We start from the raw sequence: 24,662 nt of genomic DNA, 5'->3' as shown, positions 1-24,662 counted from the left end.
CCAGCTCTACACCTTGTTATCTTTATATTACCATTTGTTACGACAGTCATTTCCCTCATCTAATTAATTTAGACTGTAAATAGTTGAGCACCCAGCACATGTAACCCATCACCAGTTACAGTTTGCCAAAGTGAAAACAATCCTATTGTCTAGATACTATTTCCTTTATCGATACTTATCCTTCGTCCCCAAAATCATGAGCTGACACTTTGTGCGGTACTGTTTTATGTGGCATCTTATCAAATGCTTTTTGGAATTTCAAATATACCATATTTGCTGGTTCCCCTATATCCAGCCTGCTTGTTCCATCCTCAAAGAATTCTTTCAAATTGTCATTACAGACACAACACCTTGAATTATTTCTTTCTGCGGAGTGTAGCTCATCTTTGGATTAAGCTGAGCAAGAGATCCAAGGATCTCATAAAGGGCAGGAAAGTTAGCATAAAACTTTCAGGTGCCAAGCTACAAACTCTCTAGTTCTCAAACATTCTTTTCCATGCACTTTTCAAAACAACGGACCAGACAGTTCCATTCATTCCCCTACAGTGAGGTGCCTCCTCATATCCTCATCTGGACAAGCAACAGTTATACTCACCTTCATCTCAATGACATCCTAACTAGGGATTGGGGGTTGCCCTGCACTTAAAGTCACTCTGACAGCTGCAGAAAAGATATTGGAGATAGACAAAGTGTCAGAGTCTACAGCCATTAGAAATAGAAAGAAAGGGCTCTCTCACTTACTTCATATCAGCATTAGTTAGCACTCCATTACTTGGCATTTAACTGTCGCTTATTTGAATTAGTCTAACAAGTTGAGATGAAGATTTGCACAATATGGACTCTGAACCCTTTTGCCATTTCAGTTCTAATTAGGTCTTTTATCTCCCTCAAGTCCATTAAGGTTGACTGAGGAGCTGAGTGAAAAGTGGCCAAGGAATCCTCAGAAAAAAGGGGCACATCCAAAGGAAGCATTATTACAGGATTCCTATACATTCACCAGCAATGCTGAAGTATTCACTTCAGTGGGAATTGTAATGGAGACAGCTAGGTTTTCACATGAAAAAGTGCATATCACCTGTGAGCAGAAACAGGTATGGGAGACAGGGAAAACAGTGAAAAGTCCCCGTTAGATGGCACAGAGGTCTGTTAACCTAATTTAGTTGCTGAGCACTGAGAAACATATACAAACAGGACATTTCCAGGACAGGTGCAGCAACAGAAAACATGTTCTGTCAGTACTTTTGAGGCACTGAACAGGATGGATGAAAATTAGAAAATTCCAGCTCTACCACTAGTGCCATGATGTCTCATGCATTTGTCTTGAAGTCTACCTCAATGGAAAGAGGAGATGGATCTGATGGAGAATCTAGCAAAAAACCACACACGCACTTGCTCTGAATACTGGTATACTGAATACTACTTGAAGTAGGATGAAGGAGTCCCTGCTCAACTGTTCAGCATCTGAGATGCAGCAAAATGTTCTCCAGAACATTGGGAGGAGAGACATACAGATGAGTCATGAGTGGCTAAGATGGAGAAACGATACATGGGGGGCAGGGGTGGGGGTGTGGTGCTCCAAGTTATTCTCACGGCTCATTTCTTGCCATGACCACTGCTGACCCAGAAAGATCTCCGATGGTCAAGCCTAACTCCGCACAGGTGCACCTAAGACAGGCTTTAGTGGGCCCTCACTGCTAAAATAGCAGAGGACACTCAGAGACATTTAGATGTCAGAGCAGAGGTTCAAGCTGCCTGCCTCTGACTCGGTTGTAATCACAAAAAAGCATCACATTGAAATAATATAAAATGGAAGAGGTAGGATACGAAGATAGGAGATTTACAAGGGCCTATTCCTTCGTGGTCTGTGTTCATCCCCTCTGTGCTGTGGAAGAGCATACAGCTAAGATGATGTCAACTGCTATTCTTGTTATTTCTCCTACAACTGATGTTGATGCTGCTCCTACTGTTGTTCATCAGAAGCCCATGGTACAACTAGATAGGCTGCTGCAGTGAAAGATGACAACAGGGAAATTCAATTGGGCAATGTGAACAATACGTGAAATGACTTACAATGAGTTGGAAATCAGTGGTAAAACGTCCCTAAGAGTGCTGGTCTTTCAGAAAAGCCTGGCAGCAGCTTTACAGTTTCACTCTTTAAAGGCTGTGCAGCCTAGCAATTTCATTAATCAATGCCATCCTACCATTGATCCTTATAACAACCACAGAACTAAGGAAGCACTTGAAAGTCACAGACAACTGGATATATAAATAAACAAATGATTAATCAGACTATTCCATGGGAGTTTCTTCAGTCCTCTGAATGTGTCCCACAGAAATCCAAAAATAAGCAGGATCACGTCAGATTTTCAATATGCAGATATTTTTTGGGCACTTAACACCTTGTCTGTACCTTAACCTGCCTCTTCTTGGCTGTTAAGATTATGCGTATAGTCTTCAATCTTTGAAAGAGCAATACAATTTTAACTAGCATTTGCATTTAGAAGTATCAACAGTGTAAGTCAGCCATCAACAGGTTATAATTATTAATGAAGAAATTTCAACAAGTGATACAATTGGGATTCTGCCAAGGACTGAGCTTTGAATCTTTCAATCCATGTAGGACAGTAAAGTACAAGAAGCTATCATCAGCTCACAAAGTTTTGGGAGGATTCCGATGATAAGTACTGTATGTCATACATAAGGCAACTGGTTTCGCAGATTTCACAGAAAAATAAACACTAGTGAAAAAAACTCAAATCCAAAGTAACAGAGAGCAATTTAACTTATTCAGCCACCTTTGTCATTGGCCTTTATACAAGGTTGTTTATGAATTGTATGTTGATGACACCTTCCATCACTTTATTGATGACCGAAAGTAGACTAACAGGGTGGTAAGTGGCTGGGTCTCATGCATCCTGCCTTTTGTGTACAGGACATACTTGAGTAATTTTCCACATTGTTGGGTAGATGACAATGTTGTAACTGTACTAGAACAACTTGGCTAGGGGAGCAGCAAGTTCTGGAGCACAAGTCTTCAGTACTATTGCCAAAATGTTGTCAGAGCCCACAATCTTTGCAGTATACAATGCCTCCAACCGTTTCTTGATATCATTGAGTGAATCGAATTAACTGGAGACTGGCATCTGTGCTGCTGGGGACCACTAGAGGAAGCCGAGATGGATCATCCAATTGGCACTTCTGACTGAAGATTGCTGTGAACGGTTCAACCTTATCTCTTGCACTGACGTGTTGGGGTCTTCTATCATTGAGGATGGGGATATTTGTGGAGCCTCCTCCTCCAGTGAGTTGTTTAATTGACTACCACTTTTCACGACTGGATGTGGCAGGACTGCAGAGCTTAGATCTGATCTGTTGGTTACAGGATTGTTTACCTCTGTTGATCACTTGCTGCTTATGCTGTCTGGCATGCAAGTAGTCCTGTTTGGTAGCTTCACCAGGGTGACACCTTACTGCGGTCCTATGAGGCACTACTGGACATCAGGAGCAGCAGAACTGTATTCAATCATAATCTGTAACCTCACTGCCTCCCATGTCCCCCACTCTACCACTACCGAGTTGGGAGATCAACCCTGGTTCAATTACTTTTCAGAAGGACATGGCACAAAAATTCAGATGGGAAAGAGTAACATTAAAGATAAATTTGTTAAGTACAACACGGATTGTCTCTTGTTGCAGTATATTGTACAAGCTATGCACTAATGTACTAATGAAGTAGGATTAATACAAGATCTCACAGTTAAGGATCTAGCATGTAGCAATCACAACATGGTAGAACTTCAAATCCAGTTTGAAGGAGAGCAAATTGGGTCTCAATGTGACATCAACTTGAATAAGAGAAAAGAGGTATAAACAAACAATTGGCTAAAGCAAGCAGGGAAAATAAACCAAGGGGTGTGCAGAGACAGACATTTAATCAAATATTTCATAATGGTCATAATCAAGTCTAGTCAAAAAGGACTCAATTAGAAGGGTGAATTGCCGGTGGTTAACAAAAACAAGGGAATAAAGAAGGACAGCATCCCAAATAAAAACCAAGGCATTCAAAGCAATGGAAACTAGTGGTGGGTCAGCGGATTGAGGATTTTATATTTTAGGAAGCAGCAGCTGACTAAAAAATCACTAAAAAGTCAATGTTAAGTTAAAACAAGCAGAGTTGATCAAGAGTCATCAACAGATCAAGTGTATTTCCAGAAGGCAAATAATATGGCTATTAAAAAGGCTCTTGTACAAGATAGGACATTTATGCGACTGGGATTGAGCATTGGTTAACACACAGATAACAGACAGTAGACATTAGTGGATTTTTTTAGGTTGGAAAGATACAACTAGTGGAGTGCCACAAGGATCATTCCTAGCATCTCAATTATTTACTATCTATATTAATGACTTTAAGGAGGGCACAGGGTGTAATGTGAGCAGACGTGTTAGTGATGCAAAAAGGATCGGGGGAGCTATACTGTGATGAAGTCATAAAGGAATCTGTAAGGGAGATATAGATAGGTTTGATGACGGGCAAAAACTTGGCAGATAGAGATTAACATAGAAAGTCATGCATTTTGGTAGAAAGAATTAAGAGGCAGACTATTATTTAAATGAAGAGAGACTTCAAAAAAGTACAGCACAAAAGGGTCTGGGTGTTTTTTTACAAGAAACTAAAAAAGTTAGCATGCAGGTGCAGCATGTTAAAATGAAGGCAAATAAAAATTTTGGCCTTCATTACTAGGAAAATGGAGCTTAAAAATAGGGAAGTTGTGTTCCAAATGTACAGTGTGTTAGTGAGACCGCACCTTGAGTACTGTGTACAGTTTTGATCATCGTATTTAAGAACGCATATATTGGCAATGAAAGCACTTCAAAGGAGATTCACTAGGCAGATTCTTGGGATGAATGGATTGATTTATCAAGAACAGCGAGATGGGTTAGGCCCTTATTCATTAGCATTTAGAAGAACAAGAGGCAACCTTATTGAAATATACAAAATTTTGTGTGGTTTGATAAGGTAGATGTTGAGATGATATTTCCATTTGTGGGGGGGTTCTTGAATCGGGGACAGAGTTACAGAATAAGGGGGTACTCATTTAAAACTGGAATGCAAAGAAACATTTTTTCTCTCAAACAATAATGAATGTCTGGAATTTGCTATTCCGGAGAGCTGTGGAGGCTAGGTCACTATGGAAGAATATAAAGAGGTGGTAGATATATTTTTGAAATATCAAGGAGTTGAGGGCTATGAGGATCTGACACGAAAGAGGAGTTTCACGTCTGCGGTACATTAGCCATCATCTTATGATGATGGACTGAATAGCGTAATCATGATCATATTTTTTATGACCTTTTTAACCTAAAAATGAGACATTAACCTGGTCATGCCGCAACACAGACCTACCTGCGTGCCAAAAGGCAGAAGCAGCATGCAAGACACAGAGCTAAATGATCCATAACCATTAGATCAGATCTAAGCCCTGATGATCTGCTACATCCAATTGTGAATGGTGGTGAACAATTATTGCCTAGGTGGAGAAGGAGGCCACAATATGCCTACCCACAATGATGGGCTGCCCAGCAGGTAAGTTTAAAAGACAGGTCTAAAGTATTTGCCTTTAGCTAGAAGTGCTAAGTATATCATTCACCTCAACGTCCTTTAAGGATCTCGCATCAGAAATATAAGTGAATAAGCAATTTGGTTCATTCTGCATGATTTCAAAAAGTGATTAAAAACACCAGATACTGCAAAGGCTATGGACCCTCACAATATTATAGCAATAGTACTGAAGACTTCCCTTCCAAAATTGGTTATTTCACTAGACAGCTGCTCTAGTAAAGTGACAGAACAAGCATCTACCCAGCAAATGGAAAATTGTACAGGTATGCCATGTGCAGGAAAAGCAAGACAAGTCCAAAGCAGCCAATTACCACTCCATCAGTCTGCTTTTACCCAGTGGTGAGGTGAGAATGATTACCTATGACATTAAGGCAGCATTCAACTAAGTCAAGAAACTCTTATAAAGCTAGATTTAATGGAAATTGGCAAGAAAATTCTCTACTTATTGGAGTCATATCTAGCACTAAGTAGCTATTTGAGGTCAATCATCTCAGCCACAGAACATCGAGATTCTCAGGCTAGTCTATAGGCCCAACAGCCTGTGACCTTTCCACCTCCATTATAAGGTCAGAAGTCAGGATATTTACTGATGATTGCACATTGTTCAGCACCATTCACAACTCATGTACAGAAAGTATCCAGGGCCATTTGCAGCAAGACCTGAAAACCATCCAAGCTTGGGCTGATAAGTGCAATTAACATTCACACCACACAACTGTAGGCAATGACCAACTCTCACAAGAGACAATCTAAGCATCACCTCTTGACGTTCACCAGTATCACTATCACTGAATTCCCCACTTTCAACACCCTGGGATATTCACTGACCAGAAAACTGAACGGGTCTAGTTACATAAATACTATGGCTACAAGCAGGTCAGAGGCTAGGAGTTTCTATAGGTAGGAATTTTACAGCAAGTAACTGAACATGTGTCTCCCCAGTGCCTGTCCACTTTCTATAAGTGGAAGTCAAGAGAGTGAAAGTTTACTCTCCACTTGCCTGGTTGGGTGCAAGTAACAACACTCAAGTAACTCAACACTGTTCAAGGAAATGCCACTTACATGCTTGGAAGCCAATCAACACCTTCAACACTTACTCCCTTCACCGCGAATGCACAATGGCAGCTATATGTAGCATTTATAAGATGCACTTAAGTTGCTCCTTCAACAGTTCCTTCAAATTACTACCATCTAGAAAAGGGCAGCAGACGTATGGAAACACTACCGCCTGAAAGTTCCCTCCAAGTTATATATCATCTTAACTTGGAACTATACTACAACTCCTTCATGGTCACAGGGTCAAAATTGTAGAATTCCCTTTCTAACAGCACCATGGTTATGCAATGACTGCAGCCATTCAAGAAAACAGCTCACCACCACCTTTTGGTCTGGTGGTAAGGTGGCTCAGTGGTTAGTACCGCTGTCTCAAAGCACCAGGGAGCCCAGGTTCGATTCCACCCTTGGGTGAGTGGCTGTGTGGAGTTTACACATTCTCCCATATCTGCATGGGTTTCCTCCCACAGTCCAAAGATGTGCAGGGAAGGTAGATTGAGCGTGGGAAATGCAGGGTTACAGGGATAGGGGCGGGTCTGGGTGCGATGCTCTTCACAGGGTCAGTGTAGACTCGATGGGCTGAATGGCCTGCTTCCACACTAAGAATCCTATGATCAAAGCCCTTCTCCACGGCAGATAGAGATACGCAATAAATGTTGGCTTAAACAGCAAAGGCAACATCCTATGATTAAATAATATTTAAGTGCAGAAAGAGAATGAGTGCTGTCATAGCACTCACAAAGATTAAATAACCTGTCAACATTCACTACCTTACGGGAATAAAAATTTTCTTTAAAAATAAGTGATGAGATTTTTAGGTGCTTGTGGAGAGTTTCATTGAAATAAATGAAGTAAATATTAAGGGAATCCAAAACAGCAGAGAGAACAAGCGACTGAATTTTAGGCAGAAATTACACTGATTTTGAAGGACATGAGACTAAACATATTAATAAATAATAAATTCGCCATAATCCCAGACAACCATAAAGCTGCTCTCTTATTTGAGACAGACTAGTGGTGAATTTAACCTATGGGTCACCAAGTCTCAGTGTGTGCGAAGTTGCAAAGTATGATCCTTCATGGTAACCTTGACCAGTTCAGGAAGTGAAACTGTGCTGTTGGTGTCAGTGCATCACAAACCAGCTGTCCAGCCAACTTAACTAACCAACCCCTATTAAGACCTTCCTCAAGACTAAAGCATGACAATCGTATTTATAAATGTCAGTCAAGCTGAAGACAGAATTTCGTGCAATATATTTTTATTCAGGTCTGCATAGTTCTATATTATACAGTCTATCTTAAATATATGGTAAACTTATATTGTATGTTTTGCAAACTAAGTAAGCAGAGATGGCATGATTAGGGAAAACAGTAATACATGACTGCAAATGGAATGCAAATCATGCAGTTTCTGTAATGCATTAGTCACTAACCGACGAGACAAACTGAAAATTTAACTCACTAGAATAATCCATTTTGCCTTTAAATTGTCTTCAGAACATTTCTGAAAGTAGTGTACACCAAATTACATATCATATTCCAAATGCACCAGTACTAATGAGGAATGCAGGATTAAATTAATCTGATTTGTCAACTGCGGTTTAGAATCACTGTTAACATAATCGGATTTTTTAATGACCAGTCACCTACTGTACATATAAATTTTTTTTTTTTAAACATGAGAATTAGTTTGCATATGTGCACCTGGGAATTAATCTCACCCTCATTTGCCCATTTATTCAATTTACTACGGTTCCTATGATAATAATCCCGCTCTCTTATATTTCGTAATTAGTTTGGTTTTTTTCAGGAAATTCTCTATTACGAAAGGAACTCATCTCAAACCATTTATGAATATTGTATTGTGAACTGCAAAGGACCAGAAGATACCTCGCCATATTATTGGCAGTGACTATTTCGTTCCTCATTCCATTTTTTCCAGTTACCACCACTGGCAACTTTCAATCCAGCAAGCTAAGACAACTGGTTTTAAAATATTGCTATCACAGAGTAAGAGACACAACTTAATTTGAAACCAATGTTATTTGCATACATTATTTTCACAAGAATTAATCATAATTTTAACGTTATAGATGCTGTGTACAAACCTTCTTTGCAGATTCTGAGAAAAGGACTCCATTGTTTCCGATTATGCCAACTGGGTACCCAAAAATTCTTGCAAACCCTAAATATATCCCAAGAAAAACATAAGACATGCTGAAAATAATACCATGGTAGTATATGGTCACATTGCAAATCATAGTCATATTCAGATCCTTATACAGATTTATAGCAAACATGTGAGAAGTATAGCCTCTGGTATCTTTCTCTACAACATTTGCTGAAAGAAAGACTTGACATGAATAATGCCTTTGACAACTTCAGACATCTCCAAATGTTTTAAAGTCCATATGGGCCTTTCGAAGATTAGTTAAAGGTTAGTTAAAGTTAAAGGTCTTTAAATCAATTTCCTAATAAGTTGCAGCCATACGTTTTTTTGAAAGAAAAGTGACAGTAACAATGTAAGAAAAACCTGGTTGTGGAGGCGCAGATTATAAACAATATGCTTAACCTCCGAGGAATGAAAAACAGTGATTTAACACCAACTTTCCATATCTTGAAATCATATAAATTTTAATTTGATTAAATCTACCTGTTAAATAATATTTGATAAAGTCATTAGAAGATAATTATTGAAAATACAACATTAAATACTGCTTGCAATTAACCAATCACCAAAACAAATGTTGTAATGCATTTGAACTGGGCAAGTATATAAGTTCTTTCTTCCTTTAATTATTATGAAATAATAGGTTTCAAAATCACAAGTAATAACATATGAAAGGTTACAAATGAATGAATAAAAGGCTTCTACACCTCTCTGCACTATTAATGTCTGATTAATGAGAGACACTAACCAAGTATATTATTTTTATTATGTATATTCAAATATAAATGAGATAAAGAAGAAAAAATGCTATTTTCTATAAGGTGCAGAACTACCTCCAATGCAGTTATATCCTTCCTTAAACAAGATCAGAACTGAATCAAAACTTCTTGCGACTGATGAACTAAAACACAAACCCCTCTGCACCATGGAATTCAAGCAATACTCTGCTTTTTCATTCTTCCTGTCAAAAGAATTACTTCAAAGGCGAATTACTTCAAAATTCATCTGGAAATTTAGCTATGCTTGGTTCCCCATCTGAGTCACTGACATAAATTATAAAACTTTGACATCCCACAGCAGAGACCCCTGTGGAACTCTGCTTGTCACATTCTGCCAAACAAAACAAGACACATTCATACATACTGAGATAACAAGGTGTAGAGCTGGATGAACACAGCAGGCCAAGCAGCATCAGAGGAGCAGGAAGGCTGACGTTTCAGGCCTAGACCCTTCATCAGAAATGGGGGAGGGGAAGGGGATTCTGAACTAAATAGGGAGAGAGGGGGAGGCGGATAGAAGATGGATAGAGGAGAAGATAAGTGGAGAAGAAACAGACAGGTCAAAGAAGCGGGGATGGAGCCAGTAAAGGTGAGTGTAGGTGGGGAGATAGGGAGGAGATAGGTCAGTCCAGGGAGGACAGACAGGTCAAGGTGGCGGGATGAGGTTAGTAGGCAGGAAATGGGGGTGCAGCTTGAGGTGGGAGGAGGGGATAGGTGGGAGGAAGAACAGGTTAGGGAGGCGGGGACGAGCTGGACTGGTTTTGGGATGCGGTAGGGGGAGGGGAGATTTTGAAGCTTGCGAAATCCACATTGATACCACTGGGCTGCAGGGTTCCCAAGCGGAATATGAGTTGCTGTTCCAGCAACCTTCGAGTGGCATCATTGTGGCACTGCAGGAGGCCCAGGATGGACATGTCGTCTGAGGAACGGGAGGGGGAATTGAAATGGTTCGCGACTGGGAGGTGCAGTTGTTTATTGCGAACCGAGCGTAGATGTTTTGCAAAGCGGTCCCCAAGCCTCCGCTTGGTTTCCCCGATGTAGAGGAGGCCACAACGGGTACAGCGGATGCAGTATACCACATTAGCAGATGTGCAGGTGAACATCTGCTTGATGTGGAAAGTCTTCTTGGGGCCTGGGATGGGGGTGAGGGAGGTGGTGTGGGGGCAGGTGTAGCACTTCCTGCGGTTGCAGGGAAAAGTGCCGGATGTGGTGGGGCTGGAGGGGAGTGTGGAACAGACAAGGGAGTCCCGGAGAGAGTGGTCCCTCCGGAAAGCAGATAAGGGTGGGGAGGGAAAAGTGTCTTTGGTGGTGGGGTCGGATTGCAGATAGCGGAAGTGACAGAGGATGATGCGTTGGATCCGGAGGTTGGTGGGGTGGTAGGGGGTGAGGACGAGGGGGATTCTTTTTTGGTTGTTATTGCGAGGACAGGGTATGAGGGATGATTTGCGGGAAATGCGGGAGACACGGTCGAGGGCATTCTCGACCACTGAGGGGGGGAAATTGCGGTCCTTGAAAAACGAGGACATCTGCGATGTATGGGAGTGGAATGCCTCATCCTGGGAGCAGATGCGGCAGAGGCAAAGGAATTGGGAATAGGGGATGGCATTTTTGCAGGAAGGTGGGTGGAAGGAGGTGTATTCTAGGTAGCTGTGGGAGTCGGTGGGCTTGAAATGGATATCGGTTTCTAGGTGGTTGCCCGAGATGGAGACAGAGGGGTCCAGGAAGGTGACAGAGGTTTTAGAGATGGTCCAGGTGAACTTAACGTTGGGCTGGAAGGTGTTGGTGAAGTGGATGAACTGTTCGAGCTCCTCGTGGGAGCACGAGGCGGCGCCGATACAGTCATCAATGTAACGGAGGAAGAGTGGTTTAGGGCCACTGTAGGTATGGAAGAGGGATTGTTCCACGTAACCTACAAAGAGGCAGGCATAGCTTGGGCCCATGCGGGTACCCATGGCCACCCTCTTTGTCTGTAGGAAGTGGGAGGAATTGAAAGAGAAGTTGTTGAGGGTGAGGACGAGTTCGGCTAAGAGGATGAGGGTGTCAGTGGAGGGGGACTGGTCAGGCCTGCGGGACAGGAAGAAGCGGAGGGCCTTTAGGCCATGTGTATGGGGAATGCAGGTGTATAAGGACTGGACGTCCATGGTAAAGATGAGGTGTTGGGGACCAGGGAATTGGAAGTTCTGGAGGAGGTGGAGGGCATGGGTGGTGGCACGGACATAGGTAGGGAGTTCCTGGACCAAGGGGGAGAAAATGGAGTCGAGATAGGTGGAGATAAGTTGGGTGGGGCAGGAGCAGGCGGAAACAATGGGTCGACCAGGGCAGTCAGGTTTGTGGATTTTGGGAAGGAGATAGAAGCGAGCGATGCGGGGTTGGGGAACTATGAGGTTGGAGGCCGTGGGTGGGAGGTCACCTGAGGTGATGAGGTTGTGGATGGTTTGGGAGATGATGGTTTGGTGCTCGGGGGTGGGGTCATGATCAAGGGGGCGGTAGGAGGTGGTGTCGGAGAGTTGGCATCTGGCCTTGGCAATGTAGAGGTCAGTGCGCCATACTACAACTACGCCTCCCTTGTCCGCGGGTTTTATGGTGAGGTTGGGATTGGAGCGGAGGGCTGCACATTCTGCGGGGGAGAGGTTGGAGTGGGTGAGAGGGGTGGAGAGGTTGAGGCGATTGATGTCTCGACGGCAGTTGGAGATGACGAGGTCGAGGGTGCATAGGAAGCCTTGGAGTGGTGTCCAGGAGGAGGGGGTGTGTTGGAGGCGGGAGAAGGGGTCAGTAGAGGGAGGGTTAGGTTCACGGTTGAAGTAGTAAGCGTGGAGGCGGAGGCGGCGGAAAAACTGCTCAATGTCCAAACGTGACCAGTATTCATTGATGTGTGGGTGGAGGGGGATAAAGGTGCGCCCTTTACTGAGGACTGACCGTTCGTCATCAGCAAGGGGGAGGTCTGGGGGGATGGTGAAGACTCGGCAGGGCTGAGTGTTGCTGTTTCCTCTGGAGCTGCTGGCTGTGGGCGGACAATCACCCCCTTGGCATTCAATGGCTTTACAGAATCACAAAATTACCATCACTGAATCCCCCATTATCAACATCCTGGGGGTTACCACTGACCGGAAACTTAATTAACCCGGCCATAAATAATGTTATATCCAAGAGCAGGTCAGAGGTTAGGAATTTAGAGGTGAATTCTCCTGACCCCAAAACTTGTTCACAATTTAAATGGCACAAATTAGGAGTGTGATGCAATACTCTCCACTTGCTTGGATTAATACTTTTCCAAAATGACATTCAGAACAATGCAGCCCACTTGATCGATGCCCTTTCCAACCTAAACATTCACTTGCTCCACCAAAAGACACACAGTGGCAGCTGGATGTACAATATAAATGATGACCCGCAGCAACTCAGCAGCGCTCTTTCTTCAACACTTTCCAAACTGATGACTTCTACCATCTTAAGGATAAGGACAACAAATGCATGGGAACACCACCTCCAAGCCACACAGCATCCTGACTGGGAACTATATCACCATTTTTCATAGTCATAAGTTCGAAATCCTGAAACCCTCTTCAAGCAATATGGATGGTTCTATATTCCAAGGACAGCAGTGGTTCAAGAGGTCAAATAAGGATGGGCAACAAATGCTTGCTAGCAATATCCACATGAAAAAAGTTTCACCATCCAACATAACTACATTTCCTTAGCATTAATTCATCTCCTTCCTTGGTCACTCTTGTTGAATCAAACTGTGTGCAATCTCCTTCTCATATTTGGCATTGAGCTATGTTACTGAAACAGTATTTTCTCCAACCCAATTATAGTCTACTTCAATCTCCATAATACTATTCATCTCTATCTCTGAAGCAGTTCATTTCTGCATGGGTTTCCTCTGGTGCTCTGGTTTCCTCCCACAGTCCAAAGATGTGTGGGCTAAGTGGATTGGCCACACTAAATTGCCCATCGCGTTCAGGGATGTGTAGATTAGGCCGGTTAAAGGGGGAATGGGTCTGGGTGGGATGGCTAAGGGTCAGTGTGGAATTGTCGGGCCGAAGGGCCTGTTTCCACACTGTAGGGATTGATTGAAAAAATAGAGTAGTTGATGTGGTTTACATGGACTTCATTAAGACCTTTGACAAGGTCCCAAGGGTGTCCAAAAGTTCAGTGCCCTGGGATCCAAGGCAAGTTAGCAAGCTGGATGCAAAACCGACTTACAAATAGGAGGCAAAGGGTGATGGTGGAGGGCTGTTTTTGTCATAGGAAGCCTATGACCAGCGGTGTACCACAAGAATCAGTACTGGGACTCTTGCTGTTAATTATGTACATTAATGGCTTGTAGGTGAATGTAGAAGATTTAATTAGTAATTTTGCAGATGACATGAAAATTGAGGTTGTTGTTGATAGTGAGGAGGGTAGTCTCAAGCTACAGTCGGATACTAATCAACTGGTAAACTGGTCAGAGCAATGGCAGACGGAACGTAATCGCAATATGTGTAAGGTGATACATTCTGGGAGGTCTAATAAGGGAACAATATACACAATGCATTGAAGGTCCCGAGGGAATACTGAGGAACAAAGGGACCTTGGTGTACAAGTCTATAGATCCCTGATGGTATTAGCACAGATATACAATGCAGTGAAGAGGAGATACAGGATGTTTGTCTTCATTATTCCTGTATTCTGTGCTCCAGCTAATGAAGTCTTGTTCCAAATTTATAAAACATTGGTTAGACCACAGATACAATACTGTGCGCAGCTCTGGTTGCCATACTATCGGAAGGACATAATTGCACTAGACAGGGTGCAGAAAATTCACCAGCGTGTTGTTTATGATGCAAAGTCTCAGTAATGAGGAGCGACTGGATAGGCTGGCTTTGTTTTCCTTGGGGCAGAGAAGGCAAAAAGGGAAATCTGATTGAGGTATACAAAATTATGAGAAGCATAGTCAAAATAGATTGTGAGAATCTCTTCCACAACACAGATATGTCTAATACCAGAGGGCATAAGTTTAAGGTGTGGAGCAAGTGGTTTAGAGGCGATCTGAGAAAGCATTTCTTCACCCAGAGTGTGGTAGATATACGAAACGTCCTGTCTGAGACTGTGGGAGAGGCAGATATTCTTGCAACATTTAAGAAGCATCCGGATGAGTACTTAAAATGGCAGGGCATAGTAGGCTATGGGCCAAGTGCAGGTAAATGGGATTAGTGTAGTTTAGTGTTTGTTAGTTGGCATAAACACAATGGACTGAAGGGCCTGTTTTAGTGCCATTTAACTCCATGACACTCTCGATGACAAACGTCTCCCACTTCAGCTCTATTTTTGTCACATGACAGTTTTTGAACTATCTTGAATTCATTTCCCACATTAAAAGGCACTGTATAAATCTAAGTTGTTCTTGCTAATCTCAACTAACAGCATTGTTCAAGGACAGAGTGAACCTAATTGATTGAAGCAGGCGGATGGAATGCAATGGTCAAACATTCCAGAGCTTCAATGTGTAACTTCTCTAGCCGCGAAGTAATCATCCTATTGCTTCCACCAGTAAGTTGCTTCTTTTAGACATAAATATGATTAAATAAGCAGTAGTTACGTTTTCTTGGAATTCCTGAAATTATTGCCATCTTCAGCAGTGTGTACCTATTTTCCTATTTTTATTCATACAAAATAGTTGTTACTTGAGGAGCATACTTTTGAAGCAACAAACTTTCTATACAATAATACCTTCTTCTGTAATTCTTCTCACTACAACAATTATTGCACCTTTGTAAAACAGTGTAGAAGCTATTGTTGCTTTGCATGGGATGGTCCAATAAAGCTTTACAAGTATGATCATAAACACATAACTTAAGACTATCTATGCATAATAGAAGTGCAAGCAACAGCTTAGTTAAATCTTTTCCTTGAAACATTGAAAGAAATAGGCACCTTTTGCATGCAGAATATTTTCTTGATCAGAAATTGTACCTGTAACTAAAGTGTCTCCATAAAAAGCTTTGAATTCACTAAATCTACTTCCATCCACTATTCTGGCGATAACCTGTAAAGATAACAATGTACTGTCAACAACCATCAAAATCAAACATAATATTTGATTTCTTTACAGTATTCTATTATGGAAGAATGGATAGAATTTAACTGTGGCAGGTTCTCTCAATCGGTTATCAAAAGGATATGGCAAGTAGCACTTCTATGGTGATGTTAGCTGCCCCAAAGCCTCTTAACACTAATTCTGGCAACCTTTTAACAACATGGAAGCTTCAGCTGGGAGGCCCCATGAATATCAGGGCTTCACGCAGTTCTGCAGGTTTTACTGCCAGAGTCAGGATGTAGCCATGGAGGCTTAAGGGGATGACCTGCAGGCAGAGTATAGATGGGATTAGAGTGAGACATTGATAGGGAGGCTGGGAACAGCAAGAAGAAAGTGAATGGGAAGGGAAGCCAGTGATGAAAGGCAAACCCACCTTCCCTCTAAGGTCAGACCTGGGCAATTTACCTACTAGCCCCAGAATGGAGGGTGCATGGGAAGCAGTCCTTAAATAGTCATTGGCTTCTTCAGCATCTCAATTTGGGTCAAATTGAGCAGGCTAACCTAGGCCATGCTCAACTCTAAGAAATCATGCATAGTTCCAGATTGACGGGATGGTGGAGGGAAGGCTGTCTGGGGAACTTAATAAGCAATTGCTGGGGGAGGGTCATGTAACATTCTGCCCCATATATTTTGCAGCCAAACGTTTAGCATTACAAAAGGAAACCATGAGTGATAGCTATTGGGATTGTTCAGTTCAAACACAGGGATGCCATGCAGTCACTGAAATCGATGTCCATCGATAATTTTTCAACAATCAAAGGATGCAATATTTCTCACTAGAAATCCTTTAGTCCAGCAAATGTGCAGTAATCAGTAACATCTTGTATTAGGTAGTAGAACATTCAAAGGTGTTTCATAGGAGAGTAACAGACCAACTGACACCAAACTAATGGAGCAGACTTTTGAACACGTTTCTTTTAAAACTAACTGACAATGGGCAAGTCATTGAGAATGCCAGCACATTGATGCTCATTCTTCCTTAAACCGTGAAGGTGATCAAATACATGATCAAAAAGCTAAATTTTATACAGCATTTTGAAAAGAGAGAGAGACTCATACATAAAAGTTGAGAAGGAAATTCCAAAGTAGGTCCAAACAGTTGTTGGTAAGAAATGGGAGATTCACCTCAGCCCAGAGTTGAAGGAATGCAGAGTTTTTGGAGATTTGGAGGAAAGCACATACCTTGAATCATTGTAGGGCTGGAAAATGTTACAGAGATAGGGAGGGACAAAGCAACAGAGATTCGAATACAAGAATGAATTTTAAATCAGAAATTTTTAGTGGTCCAGCAGCCTACGTAGCAGAGGGGTGATAGAAGAATGGAACCTGCAAACAAAGCTTTTTCACAACAATAGTAGTTGAGCAGATGAATATTGCTGTAAAGGAGGACATGTTACTAAAGCTTTTTGTCTTGGACTTATCAGGACAAACACAAGAATGGCAGATTTCAAATGACCACAATTTTTCATTACAGGCAAGAGGGCACCAATTTCTTGGTGACTGGCCAAGGAGTTGCCATAATGACAACAGTGGTAGCAGTATTTGACGGAAATATATGAATAGATTTAGCGAGCCTTTCATACTATCATAACCACCCAAGAGACATTTTCCACCAGTAGGATGTTACTTTCATTCTAAAAATTCATTCTGCCTACCAAAAGATTGAGCAATGTTGTGTATGAATTTCAGTGCTGATGTGATACCAAGTATGTAAGACTTATGGTCCAATGATTGACTGGTTAAGCATCCTCAATTAGTTCATGACAAATATGCAACTGTACTGTGGTTGCAAAACCAAACTAACATGACTAAAGTGAGACGTGATTCCATGATCAAGCAGCACTTGCTCAGCAACCTCAAATATGAGTAAACCTGCCCAGTTTAAAAGTTAAACAGAACCTAGCAGTTTACTGTCAATCATAATTAACTGGTGCATTCTTCATGGCTGCTACCAGAGTCCACTTTTCACCAATCAGTATTCTCCTCTCATGCAGTATAAATGTTAGTTATCCCCTTGCATTGGTATTCTTGTGAATTGTCATAGTTAGTACAAAACAAAAAGCTTTGACAATATGTGTCTTCATTTAGCAGTACTCAAGTTCCATATTATCAAATGACTATTAATTACATTCTTAATAGGTTATGCATGTTGCTTCAAATTCCATTGAAAAATCATTTCATGCTAACTGGAAAACCTTCCTTAGTCTATACCTCTTTGACATCAACACTTTTTTTCAGATTATCACCAACTACACCGTATAATTCATCAGCAGGGAACAGTGGCTCCTCTGGGGCTTCCACCGGCACCTAGGGAGACAAAGAGTAGTGTCACTGGCAGCCTCCAATCACAGTAAAATCCACAACTATTTTTAAATGTGAATTTTATTTAACAGCATTAAATTAATATCTGTAAATGTAAGAATATATATCTCACAACCCTGGAACATCTAAAGCAGAGTCCAACTCCTTATTCAACTTGCTTATGATTTTTTTCCAACAATGAAAGTTATGACCTCAGTGACAAGTTCTTATTTAAATATTATTTGGCACACATGTCCAAAAACAACAAAAAGCATTGTAGAAAGAAGTTTAATGTGGAATAGAAGAAAACTACTTCATCCATTGGTACCATAGCATTCAAACTATCTTGTTAAATTTTAAAAATTCATTCTGCCTACCAAAAGATTGAGCAATGTTGTGTATGAATTTCAGTGCTGATGTGATACCAAGTATGTAAGACTTATGGTCTAATGATTGACTGATTAAGCATGTTCCTCAATTAGTTCATAACGGATATGCAACCATACAAAAGGAAAGTGCTGTGATGCTGGAAACCTGAAACAAATAGAAAATGCTGGTAGTACTCAACAGGTCTGGTAGCATTCAAAGAGAGAAATAGGATTTTCAACTATCCCTCCCAGAGAGGTAGGTTTTTAGGCATGGAGCACTAGGCACCATACCTCTCCATTCAATTAATCTACTGCAGCTGATGAAAAAAATTAAGTCTGTAAGAAAACAGTGGGAAGATGGTGTCATTATGGCTTCACCACTGGAATAGTAATCAAGTGATCCAGACCAAAACTTTGAGGATGTGTGTTCAAGTTACAAAATAGCAGCTGGTGGAACTTAAATTTAATAGACTATCTTTTCATTCTAGATTCTTAAGTAATGGTGACTATGAAGCTACCATTGATTGTTATAAAAGCCCATCTTGTTCACTAATATCCTACAGGGGAGGAAATCTGACATCCTTACCCGGTCTATATATGACCCCAGTCTCTCAGCAAACGTGGTCGATTCTCATCAGCTCCCTTAAATAGCCAATCAATTCAAAAGTATTTGAGGATAGCAACAAATACTGATCTTGTTAGTGTCACCCACATTCCAGGAAGAAATACAGACTAACTACACCTATCAGACGTGAACTTAATGTTATAATCTGCATTATTCTGAACAGAACTGGTTAGATTTGACTGAAATCTCAAGTGGAACTCATGCGGTATTTTTCCTTTTTACACAAGATCTCAAATGGAATTACTACCAATCAATACAATTTATGTAGGTGAAAACTGAATGCATGTAGTATCTGATCACTTTTAAAGTAAAAAATCTTTATTTGGTAGATAGTTATATAGAGATGTGGATGAAGATATTTATGTTACAGAATTATTTGGAAATTACTGTCACTAAAGTAATCATGAGCTAGATTGCTAGCTAATAATTCTAAACATAGTTATTACTATTGGATTTGCCAAAGGATGAATACTTATATAGTAGAACATGATGCAGTGTCCTTAATTAATCCAACACATTACAATGGACAAACCCACGCAGAGAAAACTGATTGCCACCATATTAACTTACAGGCTCTCTGCTTGGATCAGGCTGCTAATTATATGATTAATAATGATTTCAACTGACTTAGAAAACACATTTCATTTTTACAGAAATACGTCCTATTCGTGAGTTTAAAAAAAACTATTATTGATGATTTAATTTACACAAAGAAAACAAGGAAGCGTGGTTCCCCCCCACCACTGATAATGTTATTTGCAATTTTTAAATCATTCTGTAGAGTAGGTACCTCGCATATTTGTCCTGACATTTATCCGTATAACATTAATGTATCGATCTGTCTGTCTGTGGGCGGTGTCAGTTTTCTAATTAGTTGGTTCACAGTTCATTTATAGGGATATCAAACTAACAGTTAGAAAACATTCACACAACAGAAGCTAATATTGGAGATGTCTGATTGTTACATTAGTAATAACAGGCTTGCCAGTGTAGCAAAGTGTGTATAGGGCCCACCAGCAGGCTTAAGGGCAGCAGCAATCAAATTCAGCCAACATTATGATGATAAAAAATGGATTCATAGGACTTGGAAGGAGAAGGCTGATGGACCCAGAGGACAAGTGATAGAATCAATCACTAGCTGGCTTGAGCAGAAAGCAGAGGATAGGAACAATAGGTCAGGTAGGATCGTAGTGATCTACAAGAGTCAGTGCTAGGACCACTGCTATTCACAACTCACAGTAATGATTTGGACTTTGAAATCAAAAACAATTTCTAAATTTGCAGATGACAAATAATTATGGAGGACAGTTAATCTTGAGAAGTTCTCAAACATGTTACAAGCAAAAATAAGTAGACTTACAAATGAGGCAAATAATTGACCAATGAAATGCAACAAAGTTAAACATGAGGCAGTATATTTTGGTCCATTGAATGTAGAGTCAATTATTACATGGAAGATACGAGTTTAGACGCGTTAGAGGAAAAAGAGGATCGAGGAGTACAAATACACCAAGCACTGAAAGTTGCACCAAAGTTAGCAAGACTAAGTAAAAAGCAAAACAAACACTCGGCTTTATTTCTAGAGTGACAGAATTGAAAAAGAAGGAAGTTATGCTAAATCTGTATCAAAACTTGGTGAAGTCACCCGAAGACAACGCAGAAGATGTCAGAAGTGCTCCCTCATCAGTATATTCAGTTTTATCTTGGAAATATATCACTGCTCCTTCACTGTTGCTAGGTGAAAATCCTGGAATAACCTCTCTAAGGGCAGTGTGGGTCAACCCACAGCAGGTGGACTGCAGCAGTTCAAGGAGGCAGCTCACCATCATCTTCTCAAGTGCAACAAGGGATGGGCAATAAATACTGGCCAGCCAGTGACACCCACGTCCCACAAATGAACAAATAAAAAAAATCTTCAGATTGCCAGCATTAATAATTCTTTGCCTTGTGGGAATACAATGCTTCTCAGAGTGAACATCTAATGATATTGAGTTGAGGAATGATAGTCAAAAGATAAAAAGCTGAATTTAGTAAAGATAATGAATCTGGTGAAGGATGGGACTAATAATTGTTTGAGATTCATTTGAGTCAGTTGGCCCTGACACCGGGGTCCTGAATCTAAATAAAAGAAACTATGATGATATGAGGCATGAGTTGGCTACGATTAATTATTACGAAAAGGGATGTCAGTGCAAAGACAATGGTAAACATTTAAAGACACCGGGGTGAGCTGCAACTATTATTCATTTTTGCCTGGTGCAAAAATAAAATGGGAAAGGTGGCCAAACCATGGCTTACAATGGAAATTAGAGCTACTATTAGATCGAGCAAGGTGCATAAAAATAATGAGATAAAACAACAGGCCTGAGGAATGGGGCAGTTTAGAATTCAATAAAGGAGGACAAAGGGATTGATTAAGAAGGAAGAACAGAGTACAAAGGTAATCTTGTGAGGGACGTAAAATCTAACTGTAAAAATTTGTATAGGTATGTAAAGACAAATATGGGTCCCTTACAGTCGTAAGCCTAGTAATTTATAACGGTGAACAAAGTAATGCCTGACTAACTAAATACATACGTTGGCTCTGTGTTCACAAAAGAGGACATGAATAACATGAGAGTTTTGGATAACACAGAGTTTAGTAAGTAGGGGGGATCTTAAAGAAATCAGCATTAGTAGAGAAATGATGTTAGAGAAATTGATGGACTGATGACCACTAAAGACTGACGGCGTGCTAATCTATATCCCAGACTATTTAAGGAAGAGGGCCTAGAAAGAGTGGATGCATTCGTGGTCACTGATTAGCAAGGGGATAAAGGGTTATGAGGAGAAGGGAGGAGAATGGGGCTGAGAAACATAGCAGCCATAATCAAATGGTGGAGCAGACCCGATGGGCTAAATCGTTTAATTCTGCTCTTATAACTGATGGCATTATGGTCTAAAATTCGATTACCCCGGAACAGTTCATACATATTGGAGGATAGCTAATGTAATCCCTCTATTTAAGAAGGCAGGCAGAGAGAAAACCGGAAATTATAGACCAGTAACTCTGACATTGGCTGTGGGACAAATGTTACAGTCCATTCTAAAAGAATTAATAGCCAAGCGTTTAGAAAACAGAATCTTCATGCAATGTGGACAAGCCAGGTGAGTGACAAATGCATGGCAGATGAAGTATAATGTGGATAAATGTGAGGTTATCCACTGTCATAGAAAAACAAGCAGATTGATTATTATTTGAATTGCAAGAGGGGAATGTGCAGCGAGACCTGGGCTTCCTCGCACATCACTCACTGAATGAAAGCATGCAGGTGCAGCAGGCAGTAAGGAAGGCAAACGGTAGGGTGGACTTCACAGCGAGAGGGTTCCAGTAGAGAAGCAAGTACGTCTTGAAGCAATTATATAGGGCCTTGGTGAGACCACACCTAGAATATTCTGTGCAGTTTTTGTCTCCTTATCTGAGGAAGGATGTTCTTGCTATAGAGGGAGTGCAGAGAAGGTTTACAACACTGGTTCTTGAGATAGTTGGACTGACATAGGGGAGGTTGAATCAGTAGGATTATATCCACTGGAGTTCAGAAGAATGAGAGGGATCCCAAAGAAACCTATAAAATTCTGACAAAACTAGACAGGGTAGATGCAGAAAGGAGGTTCTTGATGACGGAGGCACCCAAAACCACAGGTCACAATCTAAGGATACGAAATGAACCAACTAGTTTGAGAAATTTCTTCACCCAGAGTGAATTCAATACCACAGAAAGCAGATAAAAACTCTATGATTTCAAGGAGTTGGATATAGCACTTGGAACTAAAGGGATCAAAGGATATGAGGGAAAAACAGGAACAGATTATTGCGTTGGTTGGTCAGCCATGATCTTAAATGACACAGCAGGATCGAGGGCCAAATGGCCTATCCCTAATCCTATTTTCTGTCCTTCTATGGTTTCAGTGCATGTTTTCATGTCCAAACTGAATGGTAATGGCCATGCTGCTTCTGGCACGAGTGACAAACTGCAGATTACAGTGAAATAGACAGAACATACAGCACAGAAACAGACCAGCTGGCAAAAATATTCCATTCTGGTATTTATATTCCACACAAGTTTGTACCAAGTCTATCTACCTCATCTCAGGCTTTAAGTGTTTCTTTCTATTCCTGTAACCGGCGAAGGTGCAACAACTGCCCATTTACCTCCTCCCTCCCCAGTATCCAAAGGGCCCAAACATACCTTCAGGTGAAGCAACACTTCACCTGCACTTCCCAGAATCTAGTCTACTGCATTTGCTGCTCACAATGTGGTCTCCTCTACAGTGGGGAAACGAAGTGTAGACTGCGTGAACTCTTCGCAGAACATCTACGTTCTGCTCACCAAAAAAGAGCCCAAACTACCCGTTGCCTACCACTTTAACACACCACACTGTTCCCTGGCCAACATATCTGTCTCTGGCTCGCTGCAGTGTTCTAGTGAAACTCAACACAAGCTGGAAGAACAGCACCTCATTTTCCGCTTGGGGACCCTGCAGCCCTCCGGGCTCAATATCAAGTTCAATAATTTTAGGGCCCAGCCCCCTACCCAACACACCAGGCCTTGTTATCACATAGCCTGCCATTACACACTACCTGTTATTAATCACGAATAGTCCCCATTAACAACTATTCACCCTCCCAGCCTGATCGTTATCAACTCGGTCAGTCCAACTGTTCTTCTCTCTCTTTAGGCTCTATCCTATCATTTACTGCCTACCCTACCCCACACCCCTCCCCTCTTTTCTGCATATAAACTGACATTTTCCCAGCCACCATCCGTTCTGAGGAAGGGTCACTGGACCCGAAATATTAACTCTGTTTTTTCCTTCACAGATGCTGCCAGACCTGCTGAGCTTTTCCAGTAACTTTGTTTTTATTTACAGTGGAAAGTACTTTGAACATCCCATTAATACTAAAAATTGCGAGAGAGGAATTAAGTACCATCCCTAGAGAAGTAGAGCTAGTCAAACTAATGAGGCTAAAGGCAGATAAATCCCCTGACCCTGATGGATTGCATCGAGGATTCTAAAAGAAGTAGCTGCAGAGATAGCAGATGCAATGTTTGTAATTTTCCAAAAATCCTTGAACTCTGGAAAAGTACGACCGGATTGGAAAACTACCAATGTGACAGCCCTCTTCCAAAAGGGTGGGAGAGAAAAAATAGGTCACTGTTGGCTGATTAGCCTCACAGTTATTGCTGGAAAAGTACTGGAATCAATTATCAAAGAATCAACAGCATTAATATTTGGAAAATCATAATTTAATCAAGCAAAGTCAGCATGATTTCATAAAAGGAAGATTGTGTCTGACTAATTTATTAGAGTTTTTCAAGGAAATCTCAACCAGAGTTGATACAAGGGAAAAGCAGACATGTTGTATTTATCTCCCCACCCCGACCTCATCCTATGACCAACCACCCCCCCATTCTCATCCCCACCTCCTTGACCTGCCCGTCTTCTCTCCCACCTATCCACTCCTCCCACCTCATTGACCAATCCCCACCACTGCCTACCTGCACTCACCTATCACCATCCCACCTACCTTTCAGAGCTCCCTACCCCTCCCCCATTTCTGAAGAAGGGTCCTGACCTGAAACGTCAGCTTTCCTGCTCCTGATGCCTGGCCTGCTGTGGTTC

The 24,662-nt window shown here is 41.3% G+C and overlaps 1 protein-coding gene across 2 annotated transcripts in view; it reads right to left on the bottom strand.

Moving 5' to 3' along the window:
• Window positions 1-24,662, bottom strand: part of mccc2 (methylcrotonyl-CoA carboxylase subunit 2) — a 102,499-nt gene that overhangs the window by 33,104 nt on the left and 44,733 nt on the right. For both annotated transcript variants that reach the window (XM_048594923.1, XM_048594922.1), the window contains exons 10-12: window positions 17,916-18,011; window positions 15,581-15,653; window positions 8,785-8,861 (exon numbers count right to left, since the gene is read on the bottom strand). In XM_048594923.1, coding sequence (XP_048450880.1) covers window positions 8,785-8,861; window positions 15,581-15,653; window positions 17,916-18,011 — 246 coding nt within the window. The remainder of the gene's footprint in view (window positions 1-8,784; window positions 8,862-15,580; window positions 15,654-17,915; window positions 18,012-24,662) is intronic.

Source organism: Rhincodon typus, chromosome 3 (assembly GCF_021869965.1).
Source record: "Rhincodon typus isolate 14 chromosome 3, sRhiTyp1.1, whole genome shotgun sequence".
Classification (NCBI taxonomy): Eukaryota; Metazoa; Chordata; class Chondrichthyes; order Orectolobiformes; family Rhincodontidae; genus Rhincodon; species Rhincodon typus.
This window is presented reverse-complemented; position numbering and strand designations above follow the sequence as displayed.